The 27157-nt window shown below is 38.6% G+C and overlaps 1 protein-coding gene across 5 annotated transcripts in view; it reads right to left on the bottom strand.

Annotated features, from left to right (window-relative positions):
* The window catches only part of SHQ1 (SHQ1, H/ACA ribonucleoprotein assembly factor), a 62149-nt gene that overhangs the window by 32260 nt on the left and 2732 nt on the right, over window positions 1-27157 (bottom strand). Inside the window, exons 1-9 of one of the 5 annotated variants that reach the window (XM_069811837.1) lie at window positions 22889-22986; window positions 20445-20627; window positions 19334-19398; window positions 18323-18445; window positions 17377-17528; window positions 15675-15787; window positions 13541-13668; window positions 2793-2947; window positions 914-967 (exon numbers count right to left, since the gene is read on the bottom strand). In XM_069811837.1, coding sequence (XP_069667938.1) covers window positions 914-967; window positions 2793-2947; window positions 13541-13668; window positions 15675-15787; window positions 17377-17528; window positions 18323-18445; window positions 19334-19398; window positions 20445-20627; window positions 22889-22959 — 1044 coding nt within the window. In that variant the 5' untranslated portion in view covers window positions 22960-22986. Of the gene's footprint in view, window positions 1-913; window positions 968-2792; window positions 2948-13540; window positions 13669-15674; window positions 15788-17376; window positions 17529-18322; window positions 18446-19333; window positions 19399-20444; window positions 20628-21290; window positions 21512-21540; window positions 22467-22487; window positions 22828-22888; window positions 22987-27157 lie in introns of those variants that run through there. The other 4 variants (XM_009912208.2, XM_069811838.1, XM_069811839.1 and 1 more) reach the window with 4 other exon arrangements.

Genomic DNA, 27157 nt, shown 5'->3' with positions numbered 1-27157 from the left:
TATAGAACTGAGGTCTTTTTGCTACAAGAATGTGGAATTCAGCTTCTCCATGATAGGTGGAAAAAAAAATCCCAAACCACCATCTTTTGATTGAATTCTAAGAGCTTTTCCTATCATTGGGTTTGCATTTACTTCTGGGCTTCCCAGTTCCACTCTCCGATGTACTCTGAAGCCACACAGCAGAATGGGGGAGAAGCCAGAAGCCACCTGATATGCAGCCAAGAAAAAGAGCAAGCTAGAAGTGCAGAGTGATGAACTAGGAATTCCGGCTGAAGAAAGGCTCAGCAGTCAAAACCCCCAGAAGTGAACAATAAGCTGCTTTATTAAGGCCTGCCATCTTCAAAAGTCATTAAAGCATATATCTGAGGTAGGACTTAAAGGACAGACACAAGAACACTAAGAAATTACATACCCTGCTTTTTATGCCCTTTCTATTGTAACTTGCGTTAGTCAGTTAAAACGGGAAGATATCTATAACTTCTGATCAAGGAGCTGGAAGGCTATGTTTCCTTGCCCTAAGCATGGAGTTTCACACACATACTGTGGACATATGTGAGGAATAATTAGTTACTTCCTAAATAAAGGTCAGGACTTGTGAATCAAGCCCAGGAGCTACGGACAGCATGTAGACGAGCAGGTTTTTCATAGTGCCTATCCTTAGCTTTTCCAGAACGGGCCAGAAGGCGGCCCAGCACCCAGACAGACAAGAGGTCATACTCCAGCCTCTGGAGGTTACTAGTAGCCAGGAGCCCAGAAGTCACAATCAATTTTTTGTAACATTTCTTAAAAAGACAACATAGGCTTTAATTCATCTTTAATACTGCAAGAGTAAGCTTTCCACAAAAGCAACATCCAACACCAAAAACAAATAATAAAGCAAACACATAATGCAAAACTTAAGTTTTTAACTTACCTCCAGCCAGCACAATGTTGCACTCAATTTCCTGATGTTCCAAGACGATTCAACCTGATTTTAAGAGGAGACCGTAAAACAAGTATTATCTAATTCAACATTCAAGACTGCTGGCAAACTATTTAAGATAACATTCTGGCAGCAATTTAAGAACCTTTGTGAATATGAAGCAGTAATTATATTATGGGCATTGAAATGGCCACAGGACAGCGTTAAAAATTATATTGCAATGCAGATGTTAAATAACTGAATTGGTTTCTGTATTGGGAATATCTAGCTCACGCACAAAGCCTTTAAAATACAACAGCAATCACAGAAAAATGGTATTTTGGTGGAATTCTGTCCCTTTTCACCAAGCAACAGAAACGTGAATCAACAAAGCTCAAGCTAAAATGCCTTGTTCTGTGAAAACAGCTCAAGAGTTTTGGCTTTTAGAGAGGGTCCTAAAGCCAGCAGTACATGTAAAATGTCATGATTTTTAAAATGTGACAGATTCATAGTATTTGTGTGGTAATGTGGTCTAGTGGGATGATGAGGGCAAAAAGCCAGGAAGCCTTGATCTATAATCCTGGCTCTATTAAAGATCTGTGTGGCCTGAATGTCTTGGTTTTCCTATTTAAAAAAAAACAAAACAAAACAAAAAAAAAAACACCACACCCCAGTGTTTTCTCCACATATACCACACAGTTATTCCAAAGATCAATAAAGAATTGTACAATTGTGTTCCTCTCATGTTTGCAATTTTATGCAACACTAACACGCAATACAACAACGAACCTAGATTATTCTGCTGAATAAGCAGGTGTGGACATTTCTGCCTGCCATTCTAAAATCCATGCCCTGCAATTCAGTCTGATTAGGACAGAATGGTTTTGATTACATGTTCCAATATTTCGATTAAAAGTATTGCGAAAACATCTCATTGCTTAGTATCAGCAAAGGAGATGCTAGGCAGAAAGTTGTATCTGGGAAGCAAGTCCACTTCAAAAAGGCAAGCTATCCACAGAACAGCATGAAATCCATTCTAAACTTATGCTATTTTCTCAATTCTTTATATCCTGTAAAAAGCCTAGGATACAGAACACAAAATAAAGCTGGCTGCTGCTTGTGTAAGAGATGGGCAAACACCAGAATCCTGAAAATGGAAACATGCCTTCCTACTTCTCTCCAGTGTTTGACTACTAGAAAAAGAGAACTCTGCATTAGGATTTTTTTAAATGTGTGTCAATTTTAAAAATTTTAAATGCCTCACTCTAGTTTGCAGAATACCTCAGGAAACACCTTCTATACTCAGTGCATAAGCTTTAAAAAAAAACAAAAAACCAAACCCACAAAAAACCCTAAAAAAATCAGTTTAGTTAAAGGCATATAAAGGTAGCCTATACAAAATACTAAACACATATTTTCAGTCCTACATATTTAATGATTTCCCATGCTTTTTCAGAAACCAAATCAGCAGTGGTGTTATTACAAACACACCTATTATGGAACTGTCCAAACAACAGAAGGAAGAACCATCAATATAAAAGAACAATTATTTTGTGAAATCTGCATTTACATAATTCAAGACACATCACAATGCAAAACAAATCAGAAACAAACAGAATTGTCTGGAGTCTTGCAACTCCACTTCTCTCCTACAGCTAAAATGCTGCTCCAGAAGAACTGAAGTATTTAGAAATCATATTAATCCCCACATGCATCCCAACAGCTCAATCTAGAGATACGAAGTCTTTCATTTTAACTTACTCAATTATATATTTTTAATGCTTGGAAGCAAGTTCACTTCAAAAGGTAAGTTTCCTAAATGACAGTACCGGGTCCAGCACTAGGTTCCTAAAACATACTAAATTTTGGGGGTTTTATTTTTTTAACTTACATTCTTGTCTCCTTCATTGACACAGATTTCATAGCAATATGCCAGAAGGATATCAATTAAACCAAGATATACATGATGACGGGTTCTTTTATCCAGAAGATAAGATTTATTTGTGAACTTTCTCAGCTGCTCTCTCTCTTCCTCAGAGAAGACAACTATAAAAAGTAAAAGGATAATTGATTATGAATTTAAAACTGGCACATTCATTTTAATAGGTGGTAATACTACTTCAACAGTCTCTTTAAAAAGAAGTGTATAACTAATCACAAGTCACTCATCACTCAAGAAAAAGCCTAAATCATTCTTACTTTCATTTTTAACTTTTATTAAACTCTGATGCATTCCTTTCAAAGTCAAGTTCTAGCCCTGCAATGTAGTGCATGTACACACTGACAATTCTGAACCCTTCTGAAAGTGCCAAGGATTTCTGTGGATGCCTGGGTATCTTATAGAGAGAGAAGCGCACAATCAGGATCTGAGTAAACTGAAGTTTAAGTCCACATTGTATGGGAGAAAAATAAGAAAACAGGGTAACAAAACCATGTATTTTCTTACTGTAGAAAAGGGTAAGAACTAAAGAAATGGCGGGGGAGGGGGGGAGGTGCAATTCTGCATTTCCAAGCCTCATCAATTTCAACTCATGACCTAGGCATGATTTAGGAGCTTCATTTATGCTGCCTGATAACATCATTCCAGTGCCTGGGGAAGATCAAAGAAAGATCAAAATCCTATTCCCACCAATGTTGGTATGAAAGCTGCATCTCCTTCCAAAACGCTGCGGTGTCCACCATCAGTGACCATCATATTTTGCTTATCTTTATCGTACCTCATTAGTTAAGAATGGCTATACTGAGCCAACCCAAAGAATCTTCTCACCCAGTACTTTGTCTTTGGGGTGCATAAGGAAGATGGCAACAACAACGTAGCAGGCATGCTGTGACAATGCATCAAAGTATTTCTCTAGCAAACAGTGGTATAGACGTGGATAGCTAAGATTGAATATTGAATGGTAACCCTTCTGAAGAATACTTAAAACACTTCAGAAAGGATGGCAGAATTGCCTTGGAATAACAGTAGAGATTAAGTAGATAACTGACTAGAAGCCATCCCTGTACAAACTCAAAGTAAATCAAGAAGCCATTTAGTACCATTAAAACAGCCAGAAGCCAGAGCTAAGAGATTTTCATCCAGGCTGCATGGAGTGCAGGCATTCCATATCAACAGGCTCTGATTTACTAAAAAGGATAGATGTAGTGAGCATATTTTGGTCACACCACAGAAGACAGTTACAGGCACAAAGTGACTGGACAACAGAAAGATGTGTTACTAGCTTGACGGCTGATGCTTTGCTGCATTGACGAAGTCCCACTCCATGATTTGTTCAAGCACCAATAACACTGGAACCAGCCTGAGTTTAAAATACCACTCGTTGTTGAAGGAGATTTCTCTGAGGACAAGCCTAATGCAGCACTCTTGTTACACCTTCAAAATAAACCTTAAGTGCTAGGGGTAGATACATGATGCACCCCTTAACTCACTGAATTTTAATTATTTATTCTTGAGGGGGACAAAACCAAAACCTTACAATTAATATCGAAATTTCTGTTCAATTATTCTTTTACCACCCCTTTTCTGAGTCACTATGTTCTGGCATACTCAGCTGGGGGCAGAGCAAAGCTGTAGGCAAGATGCAGAAACTTAAAAATGTAAAACAATTAATGGTTAACACACTTAAGATGAGGATGTGATACTGGCTAAGCATTAATATGTTCATCACTCCTGATAAAGCACCTGAAAAGTCCTTGCTAGCCAGGCAGAGAGCTGGGAGGGCAGCCTTTGTGGCTCCCTGAGACAGATCCTTGAATATTGCTGAGCCGCCATCTTCTGCCAGCCTCATCGGCACTAACAACTTGACCTGGTAGCCCAACAATTCCTGCCCCAGCTTGGTTCCCTGTTTTTCCAGTTTAGGATTTTATATCTTCCACATTGGTATCTTCCTCTGGAATCCCTGAGCTACTAATGATCTTGTCTCAACAATCCTACCTGTAATTTTATTATTTTTCTGCAGACTTTCTCACAGCTGTTTCTCAGCAGCGTGAGCCAAGGTCATCCAGCTGGGCATAACCCATAATCCAGACCCCTGGACCCTTGGGCCACAGGCAGCTAAATCCCCGGGGGGACGGTGTGGGTGGGGGGTTGTGTGTGTTACAGCACAGGTTACAGAAAGAAAAGGTTACAACTTCTAGTAAACCAAGTTCCTTTTTACACGCCTTGCCCATTCCTCCATCCTAAGGATGATGATTGCAAGTGTGCTTACAGATGTTTCTCCTCAAACATTGCTCATCATCATTTTACACAATCCACATTCTCAGGGATACAATCAGCCTATAAGACGTGTTTTTCTTTATTCTAGGAGCTTTCTACAAGCTTTCTAATTTTATGACATGTTTTGAAACAAATATTTGTGATGCCAAAGGCACATACATATGCACACACCTCATCTCAAGACATAAAACTACAAATTAGGAAAAACATTTTTGAATGTTTCTTCTTTATGAACTTTTTAAATGTTTCTATCAGCTCCATAACCATGAAATACTTGATTTAAATTCATGTGGAAACTTCTTGATGAGCTAAACATTTCTCTGGAGTCAAGCCAGTCTCCATTTATTTACAAGCTCCCACAAAAAGAAATTCCAGCTTTTATATCATCTTGAGAAAGCCAATCTCTTCCGCTTGCTATGATCTAGTAAAAAGCGACAATTTAGAAAGGCTATGGCAGTTCTAACTCTGTTTTTCTGTTAACACAATGCAGTTCAGTATTACCCCTTAAATCACAAATATAGATGATGTACCTATATTCTACCAGCAAATTTCTTTATAAGTTCTTAAATAGCATTGATTCTTCAGTGAGTCACCTCTATCACTTGTATTAAAATTATCCATAAAACCATATGTGCAATGTTGTAGCATATTTGAAAAAAAATTAGTTTCTGAAAAACATAACATAAAACCACTTTGGAAGTTGCTACAGTAGGGTGGGTTTAATGAGGTATCACAACAGGGTGTTTACAGTTAGAAGAAGGGCCAACTGGGAAGAAAAAAAAAAAGCATTTCCAATTTCAGCTAGCTTTCACTAGAAAACCCTCTCACTGAGTACAACACAATTTATTATAAAATAATATGCAAGTGGCACTCTCACCCTGAACAGAAGCACAAAAGAGGAGAGGTGAAACTGAAGCTAAAGATGGAAAAGAAATTGTGAAAAGCAAACAGCCAAAAGCCTGTTAGCAAAGACTACTACAGCAGATCAGATTCATAAAGCTTAAAATCACTTCTCATGACTACAGTAATAAAGAAATTTGTTACAAAGAAGCTAAATAATTCTTTCAGAGCACACAAGAATCAATCACAGAGAAAACACCTGTTAAACAGTTATGCCAGCACTCTCGTATTTCCAGGCCCACCTCAATGTGCTTGCTACAGGTAGCAGTCAAGATGCACACATATCAGGAATGCAACTGCTCCTCTTCAGAAACTCATTATACTCAGTATTGGAGCCACTACCAAGAATCCACTCTTCTTAAACTTCAGGTTGTAGTTGCAGATTGTTTTTGTCTCACAGCTGATCAAAATTAACCTCTCTTATCATCAGAGATAAGAAACAGTCCAACACTGAGAGCAAAAAAAATTACTTTTTAAAGTTTTACTAACAAGTATGTTAGATTCCCTACAATCCACATTCTAGAGGAATACGTAAATGTGAACCATACTTCCCTTCTAAGTAGAAAGCAAAGAAACTCCTAGTGAAGTTCGTGAAACATACGAGATCAAGTTTTCTTCCTCTAAAATGCAAACTCTCTAAAGCATCATAACATATACAACTGGCCCATAAACACAGAAATTGCAAGTCTACTAGACGACAGCAAACAAGACATAGACTAGACAATTCCCAAAGGTAAATGTAACAAGATGTTCATTAACTCACTGCAAAGTGCCAGGTGTTCTAAATAAAATTTATCTCTCTGGAGAAAATACTTCAATTTTACAAATAAATATCTCTCAATTTCTTAAAGTTTTTGAATAATAAATTATCCAGGCCTGAAACTCATTATTAACACATCAAAACCACCACCTACTTTTTTCTCCCAAATCAAAAATACAAGTACAAAGTATAAGATTAAACAGAAGTAGTAAAATTGTAATTACATTTTCTGCTGTATTAAGCCTGTACACTTCTGTACGCTTGCATTACCAATGTTTTATCTAACAATGTATACAACAATTAATATTACTCTAATGCAAAGCAGCATCTGCTGCTACTTATCAAGTACTAAATTTGCAAGTTTTCCTTAAGTTTGATTTTACAATGTTTTGTACATTTGTCAGTGCCAAAATCACGCTGCTTCTAGCCACAGTATAACTGTGTGTATTAATATATGCATGTCTAAAGGAATCAAGACAAAGTTACTGTTAGATGATACCACAGAGATTACCCTTACTTTTTAATCATCTCCTTTACTTATTTTAAACTAGCCATTCCTCGCGTTAAAATAAACATGTTTCAAATTGTCCTTCAGTCCTGACTGTCAATGAAGTACAGTTTAATCTCTAAAGGGGAGGATGAGGTCTGACAGCTAGAGGGTGTTTTGTTACGGTCTTACTGATATTTTACACTGCCAATCACACCACTTAACTCAAGCCAGTGTGAGATCTATATCTCAAGACTACTATGACACAGTTCCAAATATGTTAGAGGTACTTAGATAAAATGTGCTATCTAGACAGATAGCTGACTCAGTGGTCAGACTCAGAAAATTACAGAAAAGTATAGGTCAGGAAATACCTCTGATACAGCTGGTCTATGCTTCTGGTGAAAGCAGAACCTTGACTTACGGTCCTGTCAAGGCAAGTCTTGAATTCCACAGCTATCTTGAAGGAAAATAACCAAGCAGAACTGATTCTCCCACCCCCCCTTTTTTTTTAATGTCAACTAAAATATTATGCTACAATATTAAGGTTTTTAAATGTGTACCTCTATCCCTGTAAATTAAGGAATGAGCAACACCAGATAAAGGAGCAGATTAGTCAGCAGAGAGCAGATTAGTCAGGAATAAAGTTAGCTATTGATTTTAATCAGTAGCAAACAAGTCTCCTCTTTTCAAGCTCTTCCTAAGACATTAAAAGAGGAAAGGTAGCACTACTCTGACTAGAAAGATGCCCAAAGGCTTTGCTCAGAATCAGCACCTCCCCAGTGCTGGATACTGCCTTAAAAATACTTGGTAATAATAGTGTAAACTTAAACAAATAACAGAACTAATAAAGCTGATTCTCTATTGATTTGTCTCTTGTGCTTGAAGTTGTTGCTATCTGATAAGGTATGAAAGGTTACTGAAACTTCCACAGTGCTGACATGCTGATAACATCTCTTTCCTGTACGGACTCTACAACATCTAAAAAGATGGCACTGATAAGTCAATAAAAGCACTCTTTTCCCTGTACAGGGTCCATTTCTGCAGAACTTGTAGGAAGTGGCCATCTCTGAGACCCCCTAAAGCTCTGTCAAGGACACTGTGATCAGACGAGCCTCAGTTCTTCAGGCAGTGACCTACAAGTCCTAAAAACACAAAGCTGTCTTCCTCTGCACACCTATCTTCACTCTAAACTATGATCAGTCAAGTCTGGTTTGTTCATCCCTCCCTTTTCTTTACAATTCTTCCACTCAAATTTTAGCTCCTTCACAAATATCTTTTCTTCCATGTCAAGCTTCCACCCTTCTCTAATTCTCAAATCAACATTTACAGCACATTTCCTCCATATCACTCTGACCTTCTTCCTCCAGACATTCTCCATAAAGTCATTGGACTTGGACAGTCTTTCCTGGATATCACAATTTCCCTTATACTAATTTTTGTCATTATTCTTCAACAAATCTGCAGTTCCTATAAACCATACCAAAACCATACATCATTCTTTCTTCCATGTCTTACTGTTCTTGCCTTTTAAAATCTGAGATACTTTACAATAGAGACCTCTCATTTATATGTTAAGGATTTTGCATGAATAAACAGCAACTTTTCCTCACGTGAAAAATATTTGCTCTGCAGCAGAAGAGTGCCAGGAAGGTACACATGCTGCAAAGCCCCCGAAGACTGAGTAGGCAGACAGGTAGGCAGAAAAATTGCAGAAATCTGGTAAAGAAGAAAAGTAAGCAACTAATCTTAAACTTATGAATCTACCAGTACTGGTATATAATTAAGCAGACCCCTACTGAAAGGTGGATCTTTAAAAAGAAACTGCTTTTCATTCTATAAAGAGATCAGAAAGAGAGAATGGTCACTGGTAAGCATGATAGGTTACCGTAAACAAAATAAATTATCCCTGGAGCATATAAATGTTATATTAAATACATATGTCAGCCTGAGCCTTTGAAGATTATTGTGTTGCCTAAAAAGGAGTTTTTACGGTTGTGCAATTTGAAGTAGAATAAAAATGAACTTTTAACTAAGTTGAATGTGACTGTTAGAAAATACAAAAAACCTTTTATCTGGAATCTGTAGAAGCAAGACTCTAATGAAAACTTCAGCAGCAGCAGAAAGCAAGCTTTCCAAAAGTTTTATTCCCTCATGGGAAAGGCTGTGCAATTAGTTAGGCTTTATGGAGTACTACTTGACTTGCATTAGACTAAGCATGAACAAAATCTGGGCCTTCAGCTTTAGAAAAATGTCCACTCCAAAAATGGTATTTTGCTAGAAACATGATGGTGAAACCTGCTCTCTAGTGCATCTTCCGGTTCCTCAGCCATACTTCAAAGGCAGTCATCTTAGCTGCCTGGTGGCTAACAAGCCTAGGGGGAAAATAAACAAACAAAAAAACCACAAAGGGCAAGAAGAGACAATACACAGTAAAATATAAAAAAGGACAAAAGAAAAAAGAGACACTTAGGACAATAAAAGAAGAAATGAAAAAAAGACAGAACATGCACACCATACACACAAGCTGGAGGAAAAGTAAAAAGGTTAAATAAAAATAGATTTAAGGTAAGGATAGAGGAGAGCTGAAGACTTTGCATCCTAATGAGAAGAGCTGATCCAAAAAGAAAAAATCTGGTAATGAGACATTAAAAAAACCCTGATGATGTAAAAACAAAAGAGAGAATAATCGGGGATGAAAGCAAGAGCAGTAATCAACAAAACAAAATCTTCAGTTAATTGTAATGCCATACAAAAAAAATAAAACAAACCCCACAACCCCAAAACCAAAACAGCGATCTGTATTTCTAATTACTCTTTGTAGCCGAAGACATTATAAAGACAAAAGTAATCAAGTTTTTGGTTCCAAGAAACCAAAGAAGATAAAAACCAAAAGGACATCAATACAAATCAGCAAAAGGAAGAAAAAAAAATAGTTCTCTTGGTTCAGTGTTTCTGAATAAGAAAATACACTTTTAAAAAACCTGCTAGTTTTTATGTCCCTTTCCCACACTAAACTCACTTTTCCCTGCAGCAACTTGACGAGTCAGTTCCCAATGACATTCCTGATTCCACAGACACTGTGTAGGCAGGAACTGTCCTAATGGCAGCAGTAATAGAGCACAAAATACAGGGACTCTAAACGTACCAGGTGTCAAATTCTAGTGCCAGTACCCCAATATTGTGGTGGCCTGTACTGTAATCCATCATCAGTTTTAACATTAACATTCCTACCTTCTTGTCTTACCAGTCAGTTTACACTCAATAAACAACCCTCTAAACAGATACACCATTTCATGTTTGAGGGTAGCAGACTTCCCCAGTACGAGATGCTGCACATCTGACAGCACATGATTTCCATCGTATCTCTCCATTTCAATCTTCTTGTGTAACAGCTTTGGACAGCACATTTTATCAAGAACACAACCTTCATTCACACAGGACAGACAAATGTTTTTGCAAGCTGGCCATGGCAGTACAACTACCATGAGTTGTACGCGTTTTAAACATCCCAATATTTGAAGTCTCTTTACAAGCTGTATGCTTGGAAGTCCTCATCATAGAAGATGATGGAAATTACCTTATTGTAGATGCTTTCCTTAACACAAGACATGAATTTGGAACTCGGGAAGAGTAAGAAATCTGTGTACTCTTCATTTTATGCCTCTTTTCCATAAGCAATAAAAAGAAACTGCATGAAGGTTTCAATCCCTCCTCCTTTATGCCCTTAAACAGGTTCAAAAGTAAACAGGGGACATTTGTATCTGATTTTTATAATAAAAAAGGTTTGACCTCACACCTACCTGCAGGGGGATACATGCATACACAAGCTCAAAGAATCACCACACATCACTTCATAAAACACCCTGAAACATACTGCAATACATATAACGTTCGTGCTCCTAGAGCTTCTGTGCTCGAGTACCCTTTGGCTTTTTGTAGCTAAGCACTAGTCTTCAAAGGCTTCTCACTACAAGCACACCCTAATACCAATGACAGCCTCCTTATCCTTCTAGCTGTATAGCACACCTTCGCTTAATGCAGCCAGACTTCTCCCCAGTTCTAGGGGAAATAACATAAAATTTCTCAAGTAGTAAAGAAGGTCCTTCACTTAGCACAGTCCTTGTTTCTTTTATGTGCCTTTTCTATGTCACTTCCACTTCACTAAGCATGCATACTGGAATACGTATTAATGCAGACATGCAGTCAAATTGCATTCAGCTTGTGAGAATTCCTGAATCTGTAACTCGGATTAGCCAGACCATGCCTTTGATTGGATAAAGCATAAAAGCAATATAAAACCACAGAGAACTCATCCTATTGACGATCAGATTCTGGGTCCAACAGCCTGGACCCACCTTCTGCCCTTTTGTATTTTCATTCATAAGAGACCTTCAAGTGGAACCTGTACTCCCTCTCATGGTGGTTTCTTTCACCACAGTTCACTCAGGTTTAGGAACCTCCAATGGTTTCAGATCCACATTAGCCACTTGCCATCCCCAGCCACTGTTGCCATTCAAACAGCTGTAACCATGTTGTCAAAACTGAGGTTTTGCTAAGGGAAAAGGTGGGTGGTTGTCATTAACATAACCCAAACACCAGATAGCCTCTTATGTTACTTAAATTTCCCCAAGATCCACAAAACCACATGCTCTTCATTCAACCATACAAAGGCTGGACTTTTTTTTTTTTTATCATCCTTATTAAATATATGTCTGTTATAACAAATGATTTAGAGAAAAGATGATCCTTTATGCAGTCCCATTTTCTGTGTAACTTTCATTAGCAGGATTGCCAGGCTTTCAAGCTTTTGCTGTTGCCCCCAAAATGCAGCGGCATACATATGTGTTTTTCTTCAGAATCTCAATCTGCAGTAAAAACTTTATCAATAAAATCATCCAGCAGCTCTTCATTTTTGCTATACTCCTTAACACAGGCAAACATTAGCAGTGTTTCATTTACTACAGAGTGAATGGATAAAAACAAACAAAAGATCCCCTCATTATTCTATTTTCAAGCCTCTCATACCTTTGTCCAATGCTTTTTAAAATCAAATGCTTACGATGGATATAATTAACAATTTCTGGCTTCAGAGGCTGAAAAGAGACTAGTAATGAAGATCAGATTACATTCACAGTAGAATACATAACATTTACCCAAATTCCATTGTTCTCCCATAGAAAATGTGAAAGTGCAGGTATTATTAGTGCACTAATATTTGTTAAGAACCTCTGGTGAAGGGATTATCATTATCTACTGGAGTAATATCGGATTTTCATACTACATAGGAAATGAACAAAGGACAATAAAAGAATATGCATAATAGTAACTTGTAATGCTCTCTGCAATCACTGTGTACAGAAAGGTAATCTCAGTTATCTGTTAACAGTACTGCTAGAAGGTCATCTACTAAACCTGAAACCATTCCATTTAGTTTCTAAAAGCACACAAAGATTTTTCCTTTGAAAAAAAGTCTCTGAGACCCATAAAAATAGCAGTAGAGTAATAAATGCCATGAACTTCTGTCATACTGTGTAAATAAAATAAAACATCCTACAGAAGACGTGTTCATCAAACAGAGATATTAGTACAATCTTCCATAGTTGATTCTTGGAAAACTTGCTGTGAAGTATCTGCACCTTATTTGGAAGTGGATACAAAAACCAGTTTTGAGTAATTTTTCCATTGAAAATACAACTAAGAGAGGGAGTACAGTTACTTGAAAAATCTGAAAAACAGAGGAGATAAGGACCAGCAACAAAGGACCCATTTTCTAGCTATTACTATCACTACACAAGGATAGGTTTGATTTGATCTCAGATGCCATAACTTACTGACACTGGCAGCTCCTCTGAAATCTTGCAAGATTACAGCACACCCTTAAAAGGGAACTTTTTCTTCATAGATACCCGAAATTCTAGAATGGCCTTCATGAACAGTTAACTCCAAAATTTGTTATGCAGACGAAAAAGAGATCACGCACTACACTAAATAACTAACATGTAAATGCTTAAGATGAAATGACCACTTTATAATATGTGTGCTCCACACACAACTGTCTCAAAGATTTCAGTATGTAACTGTCCATCAGAAAAAAAAATTTTTCTTCAAGGACAGCAGAAGTAACAGACTGCTCCTCTAAGAAGCACAGTTAAGACTGAAAATTGTAGGGTAAAACCATATTTCTTCCTTCAAGAACAATAACCTAGAACATAACATAGCATCACAGTAATTATCATTCAGACAACAGGTGTGTGTATATATGGATGTACTCACCAAATGTACGACTGTCATATTCCCGATGACTTTCTCCTTGTAAGGCTATCATTCTTTTATGAGCATCAACCCACCACGGTTTGTACTTTAAGACATGCTGAATAGCTTCATCTTCAAAAAAATCAGCTCTAGAAAAAAAAAAAACCAGAAAGTCATATGCTATTTATTTCAGTTTATAGTGTATGTGGGTATATTTTAATGCATGCATAGAATACACCTGACTTGGCTACAGGCTATTTTCCATACCTTAGAAATACAACAAACCTGACCAGTAGCTGTACTTTGACTGAAAACCAGAAAATAATCATTATTAAAAGCCAAAACAATATTCTCTTATCTTACAGTACCCCTTCCTTACCACCCCCACCTTTCTTGAGTCACCCAGAAACATCGGAAATTGATGAGCTTGCAGCATGACATGAAGGTAAACAAACCTGATTTGTTCTGGATGAATCTAAAGGAAAACATGCCAAAGAAAAGACTTCTCAGAGAATGTCACTGGCAGCAAATGTGATTTTACTGGCAAGCTCTCCCACTTTAAAATTGCGTATACTTTGGAGAGGAAAGGTATGCAGCTGAAGGGCAAAGATAAAGTAGGGCTAGGGACTGACTTTTAGGTAAACAAAGACATGCTGTAACAAGGTAGAAAAAGAAGAGTTGTACATGAATTCTGGAAGAGAGATTACCTCCATCTCAGCACAAAGCCACTATGGTAAAAATCTCAATATAGCAATTCTGGGAGGATTTATACTGAAGGATTCAAGTTCTAAGCCTCCTCTTACCATTTTAGCTTTTTCTTCAAGCCAAACAATAGTATAAATACCAAGAACTGAAAATAATGCAGGAAATTTCTTAATACCTTCTTAATCATCATACAAAACCTGTCCAGTCTACTGTGCACAGAATGTAAGCTCTCACACCAATAGATTTTTTGATGCCTTCCTTCAGCGTCTTTATAAAGTAACTTAAAGCTATCAGCCAGTGTACATTTTCCTCATAGGCAACAGAACACTTCTGTTTGCTCCCAGAGCTGTCCTTCTCATCAGGGTACACAGAAAAACAATTTTTGTTGAAGAAAGGTTGGTATCATCTGTTCTGAAGCATCCAAAACACAGCCATTAAACTAAATGGTTGTAGCTCATCTACCAGGCTTGAACAGAGTCTAAGATGGAAACTTACAATTACTGTACTTTGCATCACATTATAGGCTACGCACTACTTCAGTTCTAGTGAAATGTACTTCCAAGTGATGTTTCAAGAAAGCTTTTATAATTTCTGTGTGCTACAGAAAGACATGCGGCTGCCTCTGAAACACCTGACGGGGGAAAAATTCAAAGTTTGTAAAGATACCTTCTGAAACAACTCAAAATGGGTTAAGCCTACCTCTCCCCAGCAAAATACACCACGAGTACTAATTCGCCCTAGTGGGGACTACACTCTTCTCCCACCAAATCAAGCTTGCAGGAATCACTGTAGCAGTAGATCTCATGGCTGCAATTTAGTTTACTTATCTGGAAGTTTCTGAACCTAACTTGACCTGAAATGCTCCAACATGAAAGGCACGAAGAATCATTTCCACCTTCGTTACACAGGATGAAGCAAAAAGAAATACAAAGTCTTGGTTTGGAACTTTTCCTCATTCTGCTGTAAAAAAGGTTTCATGTGTCAAAGGCAAAAAACTAAGCGGCCTAGACAAAATCTTCATAACTTCAAAACTCAAATTTACTTCCTCATAGACCAGGATGGTTCAGTTTCCCGCCTTGTTTCACATGGGGAAAACAAAGTTCTGACACCCACAACCCAAACTGCTGGCAGGGACTGGCTACTCAGCTGCTGAAGAGGTGAACCATGAAATGTTCTGCAACAGTTCACAGCAGCCCCTGCTTGAATACAGACTTAAGCAGTAATTAAACAGTAGAGTAACCCCAAAACAGATAAGCAAGGTCTTGTGTCAGTGTCACACTTATGAATACTATCTAAGGCCTGCTGTGATGAGACAAAGAAACAGACAAATAAAAAGTAAAGCTATTATTTCCAAAAGCGATCTCAAATCCAGTAATTTAAGAAAAGAAAAAGTGACTATAGTTCAACTGAGGTAGTTTTACTTGACCAGGTGAAGTAAATCAATACTCACAGGTAATGATCAGGCTCAAACTTGGCAGCCTCAGCTGCCAGGCGTTTCCTCCTACGTTCATCTACAGGAGTCTGGTCTGGATCCTTAATGTCAATAACATCACTGAGTTCATCCTGCAAATGGAACAAAAATTGTTATGACCAAGTCACAGGTATGATATGCAAGAATTATTTAGTAAGAGTTTAGGAAGGATGCTTATCAGCATTGCTCTGAAATCCCTAGTTACTCTTCAACCTCCCTTTCCAATCTTCCAAATTCAGGCTCTATTGTGCAAATACAACATCAAAATTCCAAGGAAATTCAATTATTTGAAGCTCCTTAGAATTCATGATACTATGAAGTCTATTCAGGCTGTTTTATCATAAGGCAGGCAGGTTATTTTGCATTACGATAGAATTTGCAATGTTTAACAAAAGCACACAACCACAACAAGGACAAGATAAAACCCACAGATACTGTTCCTGCAACTTTTGAGATTACCCTCGCACTCTGAAGTGGCCATGCCCCATGTTGCCCAACATTATTAAGCATCAAGTAGTGGTACATTAATGCTGATGGGAAATGTACTTCTTCACGAGTTTCATGGTAATAAACTAGTGTATATACTCTAACAGAATGTAAATACTTTCCCCATAAATAGCAATCCTTCTGCTCCAAACCCTGAAAATACCACAGTTCATGCAATAATGAGTTGAGTTATATAATTGAGTTGCTTTAAACAGCTACAACTTAAATTGCTTAGAGTAAGAACGCCACAAAAAATTAAGTTATCATCTACTATTTTAATAAAAGCTCTGTATACTACAAATATTACTGCACTACATAGCATGCTACAGGTTCTAGATTAGATTCAATCTATTCATGAATTAAAGAAACTGCTGAACACACAAGAGCAAAGTAACTGCATTTTAAAGCTCCTATCCTACCAATTAATCCACAAAAGCAAATTTCAGTGCATCAGCATAACCCTAGCAAGTCACACAAATATCAGGTGGGCAGACACCTTGAAGAGTGCACACTTCAAAAGTTATTGTCTTGTGAGAAAATCAAGTCTAAAATAAAAAGTACAAAGAGAAAATTACCATGAATTTCACAATGAAAAAAACTTTAACGTAACAACCATAACAGGACCTATAGATCAGCCAGCTTTATTTTAATTGACTAATTTCTTTTTAATTTAAAAATAAATAAAATTCATGGCATCTGAAATATACTGTACATTGATGTTAAATATGCTTGAAGTCAGAACAGAAGGCAACACCAACTATAAAGCAAAAGCATTAACAGCAGACTTAAAGCCTGTAGACTGTTTGCAGCTTGCTAGAACTGTTTACCTGGCACGTGGCCTACTTCATAAAGGCCTTTTTCTCCGTGCCTTCACGTGCTAGCGATAGCAGCCCACTTCCAGAGGCCAAGGACCCTATTCAGCCCTCTCCTCTAACACTGAAACTACTGCAGAAACAGGTTGGCCTGGTGACTCTGCAACACGATTAACTCAGTCTTGACCACCCCCCACTTCTACAGGAACAAGGACTTGCCTGTACTACTACATGCAAAAGCAGTATATTCTTAGTCACAGAATGGGATAATAGAGAACAGTTACCGAATGATCCCCTCCTGACTACAGCAGGAGCCAGGAGGCCTCACCAACAAGAAAGTTACCCAGAACTTTTATGATAGGAAAAGACAAAAATGCACCTACCTGCAGCCGCTGGAACACCCCTGACCGCAAATTCCCAAATCCGTAACGGTACTCTAGTGGTAGAGTGCCTTCTGCACTTTCTTTGTAAGGGGTCTGCTCTATTTCCCAGTCAAATTCTTCTTCCTCCTCCTCAGACAACTCAGCAGAGGCAGCTGTATATATCGCATGGTCAGAGAAAGAAAAGTATTACATAGAAAATATATATGATTTAATAGAGAGGCAAACACTGATAACACAATAACGCTTTTTCATTTTACTACATCTTTTAAGAAAACTTATACAACACTGGGCCATACAGGCAGATGCTTACATCAGTAATCCAAAGGTCCTGCTCCAAATTCTCCAACTCTTAAAAACAAAGACCAGGAACACTAAAGTTATTAAGTATACTCCCTCAAAGACTGAAATTATTGTTCCACTGATTTCAACAAGATCAGAATTTGATGCTAAGAGAACCCTGACAGGAGCAAAGTGATGTTATCAATAATTTAAGAAAGGTATTAAAAAATTAAACACAGATAGTCAAACATTCTTGTCTGTTAAATAGTGATGTTAAGTCACCCACTGGAACCCGTGGTTTTAATTAGCTTCTACCATTTGAGCTAAAAGTCCAGCTGTGCTAGCTTGTAGTAAGCAGAAGACTCAAATGTGTGTGTATTATACAGCCACTAGAGGGGTACAAAGATCTGCAGAGGATTAGCATATGTTAAGCACATTTTGAAAAAATGTAAACATAACTAAGACTATAAAGATGATATGTATATAACCTACAACACATTTATTTCTATACTTACCCGTACTTTCAGATTAATTCACACCCTTCTCGTACCTCAGACTAGACAATAATAGAAATACTGTATTTTTCTACATATATCACTATGTAGACCTATAACTATTTCATTATGTACATGTATCACTAGGATAAGCAAGACTTTTTTTGTCATACCTATCTCTTCAACTAAAGGTTTTGCTGATCTTGATTTCTTTGGTGCTAAGAGAGATGTCAGCATGTCCAGTCCCTCAAAATATTGGCCAGGAATCTCCTTAGGTAACCGAATTGTAAAAGTTCCTTAAAGGAAAGTCAGAATCTAGTTAGTGCATTAAAATATCCAGACAAACAAAAATGTGCATTTTTCCTCTAACAAAAAAGGCTCACAGAAACTGGGACACATGCAGGTAGCATTTTATTATGCATCAATCTGCGCATGTTTTTAACCTTACTTCACAAGTTTCACAAAAATCAAAGATTTTAATGATAAAGCATGAAAGAGGATATTTAACCAGTTGTGGCCTCCTGACTTACAGTGTATAAACACAAACCAACACAATACAAGCTTTATTTTATTTTTAATCCTTTTACCAGTCAAGCAAACCAACAGAAGATCACAGGAAACTACATTCAGCAATCTGATTATTGTCTTAAGTCAAGCATGTAATAAAGGCTTTGCAAGCAGCAAATTATAGGTTTTATTGCTGGGTTTTTTAATGAAGACATTAATTACAGAAGGTACATATTTTATTCCAGAAGTATCTTCCACCTTAAAGTGTGGAGAAAGGCTAATGTCTTCTCTCTTTAGATGTAGCCAAGAGACTGCCTCAGGATTCTCTCATTTCTACTCAGCGCTACCTGACTTCTTTGTGGATTTACTAGACTAATGATCTTGCTACAGTAACATGACCAACCCCCCCAGGGCTTGAAGAGGACTTGTACATAATTTTTTCATTATTAGAACAGTTTTGAACACGTCCTCTGTGCTTAAGGATGGCCTAAGTACGTATGATATATCCTGAGCAAGATTTTTTTAATACTGCGTAACACAAGAGAAACTTTACATTTATTCACAGTATTGTATACTTCACTGAAGTTCTACGCAATTCCAGTGGAGCAAAGGATAAATAATCAGAGAGTTAGTTGCACTTTTAATGGCACATTAATACTAATAATATTAACTAATACCTTTGTCTGTATTATAAGATGCTTTTTCTCTGCCATCTTCTACAATTCTTCCAGGAAGTGTCAATCTGCAGGCAAAAAATGAGATGCCTCATTGAATGCCTAACTAATTCTGCAACTTAACATCTCAGCCTGTAAAAATGTAAGGCACATTCCAAAAGCAACACAAAGGACTTGACTACATGACTCCTTTTGACAGTAATGGAAGTCATGCAGTTAAATCCCCATGTACTTCAAAATCTTTTTCCCTAACTATTGGCACAAGAGATCAGCATCTGAGATTGAGAAAATTTGTGACTCCTGGTTTCCCAGCTTGGATGAGGTCACAGCCACCACAGAGATGATGCCCTTCGCACTATGTGCAACACTTGGAAGATGCTGCAATTTAAAAACTTTAAGCTAACCCACAGTGACAGGAAATGAGGACTTATCCAGAGTTCTTGTATTGCTTATTCAGAATAACTAAGTCACTGCATTCTACCAGTCCACTAAAGTCCCTTGTGGTCTACTAATGTATATAGGGGAAGCATATTCAAGAATTCCGGAAGCAGAAAATGAGATAGATTAATAGCTCATCAGCTCTTACATGACAAAGGTTCTCTTACACTTAACACACATACTAAGATTGCTTCTTGTTCCTTTTCTATAGCATAGTGGGGAACTTGCTATCTAGAGAAAAGATACAGCCTGGAACCTCACTTCCTACTGCCTCCACTCACATGACTTTTCCCCCCCGCTATGTTATTACGAGTGCATGAAAATCCATTCTTCACCAAATATGCTGTAGCTGGCTCTCAACGGGGAAAAGACACGCTTATTCTACACAACTTCCATACATCCAGAGAATTTTCATGCCATTTTACAATTAAAAATCTATTGTAAAGTAAATTTAGAGAAGTATTCCTTTAAACTCCCTTTAATGTGATTTAATGCCTAGAAACAAAGATGCCAGATCCATAAAAACAATACTTTGCATGAAATGGGCTGTCTACAGTTGACAGTGTAAAAGCTGCAGATGAGGAATGTTCTGAAAGGACCAAAATGAAGTTCATTCTCTACTGACTTTTATTTATTTTATAAAGTTAAATTTTTTTTAAATCCTTCCACTACTTGCCTGAGAAAGTACGGCTTAGCATAAAATTTAAAATCTTCCCCTTCAAAATACACGTCAAACTCTGAAGCTCTGGCATAAGGTACTTTGATTATTATTGTAAGAAAATCTGGATCCTGGGTCAGTTCAAAAGCTGGAGTTATCATGATGAATCCAGCAGGAAAAGCAACCACTGGTTCTGTGGCCCTATCAAAACAGGAAAACAAGAAAAGATTGTTGTAGTTTCGAATTTATGAGAGCAAATAGTGTCTCTTCAAAATTCTCCAAGAAGAACATTTCAGATTCTCACAAAATTATCTTCCGCATGCTCAAGAAGAAAACACTCATGACAACAAAAGAAAAAAAAGTGTTATCAAGAATTTGAAGGTACCACCTCTCTGCACCTTAATGAAACAACTGAACGTAAATGAATGCAAACATTTGGAGCGCAGGGGAGCATCTATTATATTCTGCATAAAAAAACACACTAAATTCAGTCCTAGAACTTGGCAGCTTTTCATAACTGTTGTTTATAATTTCACACATAGCAGATGTTACATCTTTACAGCTCATTAGTGAACCGATCACAAACCTCTATTAGAAAATATTGAAAAACAGTAATTCTTCCAAAAAATTAGAGCTGTGTTTTATAATTGATACACATATTAGCCAAAATACAAGCAATAGATTCAGTACAACCCAAACAGATTACCTGAGCATACACACTAAGCATACTGCTCTTCACGTCAAATTTAATGCACAGTAAGTCAAAGCTGCTCCTTTGCAGTGGGTTCATGACACATGAGCTGTCTGAACAGTTTAAACATGAGCAGTTGACACACTCAGGATGTCCAATGTGAACATACTTACTATTTTGATCATTTGCAGGCTTTTCACAAATCTTGAAGAAGCATCCTAAAAACCTCACATTCCTTCCAAAGATTCAGTCAAAAAAACCATAAATACAGTATTTGTAAGTTAATTACCTAGAGGATACCTGGGATCTCCTTCACCAAGCGCTTTTAAGGACAGTTTAGAGGAATGTCCATCAGAATCACATGTATGTATGTACATGGGCATGTGTATATATTTAGTATGAGAGAAGGAATTTACATAGTACCATTCACCTGATATACAACTTGTCTGACCCTTCAGTAGCTTCTAAATGCAAGATAATTACTCAGGCTTAACTTAGAATCCAGTTTTGGGGCAGGGGGGAGTTGTACAAAGGATCGCATGCTTTTCAAAATTAACTTTTTAAGACAAAAATATTTTTACCAAAAAATGCAAAACAGAACTATTACCTGTGAAAGACCTACTTCTCACTGACTTCCACAGTTAACTTTATTAAACGTATCCCCATTCTTACAACTTTGTGAGCAAACATGGAGCATTAATCATAACAGGGCTGAATTAACAGATGACCCATTTTCTCATATAGGTAATTCATAGGAGTAATCTACTTTAATTGACAGGTATTAAAGAAGTGAAACTCCCCATTTCACCGTATCACTTGATTCCAGGGCAACATTCTTCCCAGGCTGAGAAGCTGCTGTGTGTTTATTGAGTTGTAACTAGATAGGAAATATCTGGCTTGATGAACACGTGCAAACTGATGTACATTTCTGTGGACTTTCTTCTTATCTATTTAAACACCACACACTGTCTAACGACATGGGATAAGAGAACAAAAATCCACTAGCTCATTTAGACCCTTCAAGAATGATACGCAGCCCACATTTTTATCTTCCCAAAGGTGAGCTTTATAACATTTAACAGCAGCCCCAAAGCCAGGCCCAGCTGTTCCCGCTCTGAGCTCCTCAGCGCTGCTGCACTTTTGGCAATCCCTGACGCAAATTAACGACCCCACAGACTAACGTGGAGGTTCCCACACAAACCCCAGGTATTTCACAGCCCACAGCCTCGGAACCCTTGATATCCCTCCCACAACACCTCAATATTCAATCCCCAGCAGCACTAAAAATCAGGTATCCCAAAATAATTACGCTTCCCAGTCTTTTCTGTAAAAAAGACCGCTGTGCACTAGAGAAAAAAAATAAATAAAACCAGCTCGCAGGACTGTTTCCGTCACAGCAAGGGGCTGGCAGCAAAAGAGACAAACGTTTTGCTCTTCTTGCCCCCAAAGGCACTACAGTAAGCCGTCATTTCCCTCCGCTGCTCCTTAAACTGGCTCGAAACCCGACTTTCCAGCCCCACAAGCAGGAGGCCCGTCAGCCGTAGCCCCGGCGACCGCGGGACAAGCGGAGAAGCCGCTAACCCCGCGGGGCGGGCGGTGAGGGACGGGACGAGCCGGGCTCCCACCGGCAGGGCCGCGAACCACCCCCCAACCCCGGGGCCTCTTCTGAGGGGAGAGAGCCCTCCGGGGACGACGGCCACCAGCGGGGAGAGCTCCGCGCCCCTCCGCTCCCCTCAGGCCGTAGCCCCGGCCGCCCGCCGCCACCACTCACCGCGCCGCCGGCCCGCTCGCCCGCCCTGCACCGCGCGTAGCGTGTGTGGCGCTGAGGCGGCGGACGCGCATGCGCAGGCAGAGCGCCGGCGGGGCGGGAACCGGCGGCTCCTCGGCCGCCTCCCTCAGGGTCAGCCTCGCTCGCCGCTGCCCGCCTTCGGAAGGGAACAGAAAGGGAGGAGACCTGAGGGGGTAGTACCGGCAAGTGAGCGGTTTCCCGGCCCGGGGGGTGGGCAGAGGGAGTCTCCGCCACCTCTCGGGTCTGGGCTTCCCTCACGTTCCCGGCACGGTCTGGTGGCGGTCGGGGAGCGCCGGGCCCCGCCGGTGAGGGGGACCCTTCCCTCCGGCTGGCCTTATTTTTTAGCAAAGGTGGTGATTTGGTGGGCCTGACGTCCTGGTTCAAGCGAAGTCCGACGATCTCAAGGGATGAAAGCGGTATTTGATAAGATCCTAAGCCTCAACTACAGTCACCCGGATAGATCTACCTAGTCAGAGGACGGGGTGCTGCAGGGTGAAGATGGCCGGTGTAACTCCAGCTCTTCCCTCCTTCGGGATAGCTGCAGGCACACCTAAAACTGTAGGCGTCTGACAAGGTCAGACCCTGCTTCTTAAACGTGACAGGCCACTGAAAGTAGATCCTGTGTCTTGCAGCTTGGAATATAAGAAATGCTTCCGTGTAGAAGTAAAGCCTACGGTGAGAACAAATAGCTCTGGAGAGGAGAGAATGAAGTTAAGAACTGAATAAACGGGAATAGAAGGTTTGGACCTAATGTAATTTAAATTGAGGCGGTAAGGATAAAATGATTTCAAGAACCGAAATGTATGGAAGTGGAGGGCTGCAGAAATAGAGTAAACCAAAGAGTGACCCCACGAGCACTGTCAGAATAGGAATTCCCAATTACGTAAGTCTCTTCTAAGACAGTGGGTAAATGCAAACAAGACTGACAATGTAGATAAGAGGCAGATCCTGATGAATCAAAAGAAATACAGCATTAAGGAGAAAATGCAACAAGAAGCTTAAAAAAATTGCTAAAAGAAGAAAAGTTGGTTTAAAAGCCATAATTTACTTATCTTTAAGTACAGCATCTAATGTACGGTTAATCTGATTTTTCTGTCATTAGACCAGGAAAGTTATTCTGGTTCCAGGTAATTGTCTACATTTTTAAATGCTGCTGATTCTCTTCCTCTCCCTGCCCCCTCTGAAATGCATTCAAACATTTCCTGGAGGGAAAAAAACATAGTTACGTAACTTCTGCTAATGAAGTTTTTAAAAACCCAAACACCACAATCTTCCAGGCTGATAAAGATTGATTTTTCCTGCTGGAAGTCCATTGAATACGACATCTCTTCATGAGAAAGCATCTTCGCTCTTGTACAGAACTGAACCGGCAGTTTAAATACTGCACAAAAAATAAATACTTGCTTCAAAATAGATCATTATCCCCATTGATCTAAGATTGATGGATGGCTTTAATATTTGGCCTAAACTTCCTTGTGCCCAGGTTTTACATGCAGAACTTGAAGATGCATGGCATGTAAAATGCATCTTTTTATATTAAGAAGCTAATGACATCTAATTTCAGATGCTGATTTGACTTGGACCAAGGCCTTGATCAAGTCCTCGGAAACTTTTGATGCATTTCCAGAGAACTTCTGCCCTAATTAACTTTTGGACCTTACCAATGTAATCTATAGTAAGAATGTTGGACAGGAAGCTGAATTATGAACCAGCAGGCACCATCTTCTCTGTATAAGTTCAAATTGACATAAGACAAGTCTGTGAAAGATAAGGAAGAAGTTTCATCAGAGAGTTTATTCTTGTCTAAGTGACACTTCTCCAAGACTGCCTCAGAATTATTTTTTTTTAGAGTCTAAGAACTCCCAGCCTTTTTTGTCTGGTAATACTTTCCTTGTAAAAGAAATATTTTACAAGAAGAAATTTTACAAAAGAAATGCTGATTTCAGTGAAGAAACTGGTGCATCAGCCATTCTGCTTTTACATCCAAGTATGAAGGAGCCTCTCTAAGAAATTTGTATTGCTTTCTCCTGTAAAAAGCATACCAAGTTTTTTAGAACTGTAATGAAAAAGTTTTATTTAGAAATGTAGAAAGACTACATCTTTTGGTGCATGTTTCTGATGAAGAAGTGAATTTGGCTGCTCTATGTTTAATGGAGCACTGAAGAATAAAAATGCATTATCTACAATGTTTTGGGCAAGTAATTAGTAAAATTTGCTGTCCCTTTGAAACACAGAAGTGAAAACCAAAATATTTTAACTTCTTTTGTCTAAGTGGCCCAAAGCAGTCCTCCGAATCTGACATATTTTAATCTGAGTTTCCTTTCCCCATAGATCTGATTTTCCAGGAGTTTATAATCATGAACAGTTTCACCTACAGAACTACTGTGTTCATAATACCATGATATCTTAATAGCTTTACTTTTGCTCTTTCCTCTTGCCATTTCCATTATCCAAAGATCATGAAGCTTCCTTCTCATTTTATTTCTCCAGAGGAGGGAATGATCCTGGATCACAAAGACCTTCTGTGCTTTTTCAGATAAGGGTAACAACATGGCTTTCTAGAGGCAGGGTGGTGGTCTTTATAAATTCAGGATCAAACTTGCAATAGTCTTCACAATTATAAAATCGTAACAGTCAGGGATGTAAATATGTAATGTGTTTCTTGGCCACACCAAGAAACCACATTTTGTGGTGTTACCTGCTAGACAGACGTCCGACTTGCTTTGACGTAGGCGTAAGTAAAGTTTGCATGTGAGAGATCAAGTATAGTTTAGCTTCTTAATGACCGAAGGACATAAACTGTAATATTAGTAACTGTAACCCAGAGGCCCCAATGAACCTCTGTGAGAGCCTGACCTGCCACAGCTAAGCAAGAGAGTTCTTAGATCAGTGGCCCATGGAGTAGCGCAGAGGCACGCACATCAGGTATGGCACATGTTTGTGGCAAATGTGGTTTTTTGTGCTGAAGCAACTTTCAGGTTTTTAAACGGCTTCCTACGGATCTGCTGTGGTCTCTTGTGTGTTAAGAGCCCTCGGAGTTGTTCAACTTACACTCCAGAAGTAGCATATAATCACCTTTTTTTGCTAGTCTGGAGTTTTAGCTCAGTTGTAGGACAGTGAATTTTTGAAATTTATTACTTACTAGATAGTATGTGGTATAATTTTCTTTCTATGCCTGGTCTATAGAGGGTGTATTTCTGTTACAGCCCTGTTCCCAGAAACCTGGCTCTTCAAACCCAGTCATTTACTCTCACATTAAGTCACTTGAATCTTTGGCTGCTGCAGAAAACAGCACCTCTTACACAACCTTAGAAATTGTAATCCAAAAAGATAAAATTGACTAAGACGGCTTCAATTCTAAGATTTTCTTAAAACATAACTATGCTTTAAATTAGTTCCTTACAGAGCTACATAAAAAAAAAATTACATTATAGTACAGGCCTTTCAATTATTTGCCTTTTAATATATATGACAATGCCATGATACTGTATCCGCAATACAAAATATGCTGAACACACTTGGTATTAATAAATTGGTTCAAGTCTCAAATATGTGAAGTTTTACTTCAGCTGGCTCTCACTGTTGTTTTAGATCTAAGCCATCGGTTTGACTGAATATCTCAGTAGCCAATGTCACGTATCAAGACCGCACATCGTGGCCAGTCCATTGCTTTGCCGCCAATGTTGAATGCTTCAGAGAGTGCAGTGGATTCAGCAGCGCTGATTTGAAGCTGTGCAATGTAATTCTGTTTCAGTTAAGCAGTGGAACTGATTTTGTTTGAGCATGCACGCTGGTGGCACGGAAGAGTTGGTATTTGCACAACTTAATTTGAAAGAAAATGGTGCAAGTAGGCAGGTAGGTGGTACACTACAGCATGTCACAGAAACAAGGGGGAAAGTCTCTAAAAATCCCTTAGGATGTTTTTCAGATTTCATAATGTTTACCTTGGTATTTTTATGCAGACATCACTGACACATCTCCTCTGTGTGACAGAGATTTTATTGATAGTATAAAATGACACATTTGTACAGGCTGAGAATTTCAGGCCGTTGCTACTGGTACTCATTTTTTTCTTCAGTATAAAGTTTGGTAGGGTTTTATTGTAGTACGTATATTCTCAGAAAAGAGTGTATGTTTACGCATCATGGTTTTTCTGTAGTTTCTCATTTAGTATTGCTATTTTAGCATGAAGTAATTCATATTTTTACATCTGCTCAGAATCTGAGTTGGATGAAATTCTGAGACAGTAAT

Source organism: Haliaeetus albicilla, chromosome 24 (genome assembly GCF_947461875.1).
Source record: "Haliaeetus albicilla chromosome 24, bHalAlb1.1, whole genome shotgun sequence".
NCBI lineage: Eukaryota > Metazoa > Chordata > Aves > Accipitriformes > Accipitridae > Haliaeetus > Haliaeetus albicilla.
This window is presented reverse-complemented; position numbering and strand designations above follow the sequence as displayed.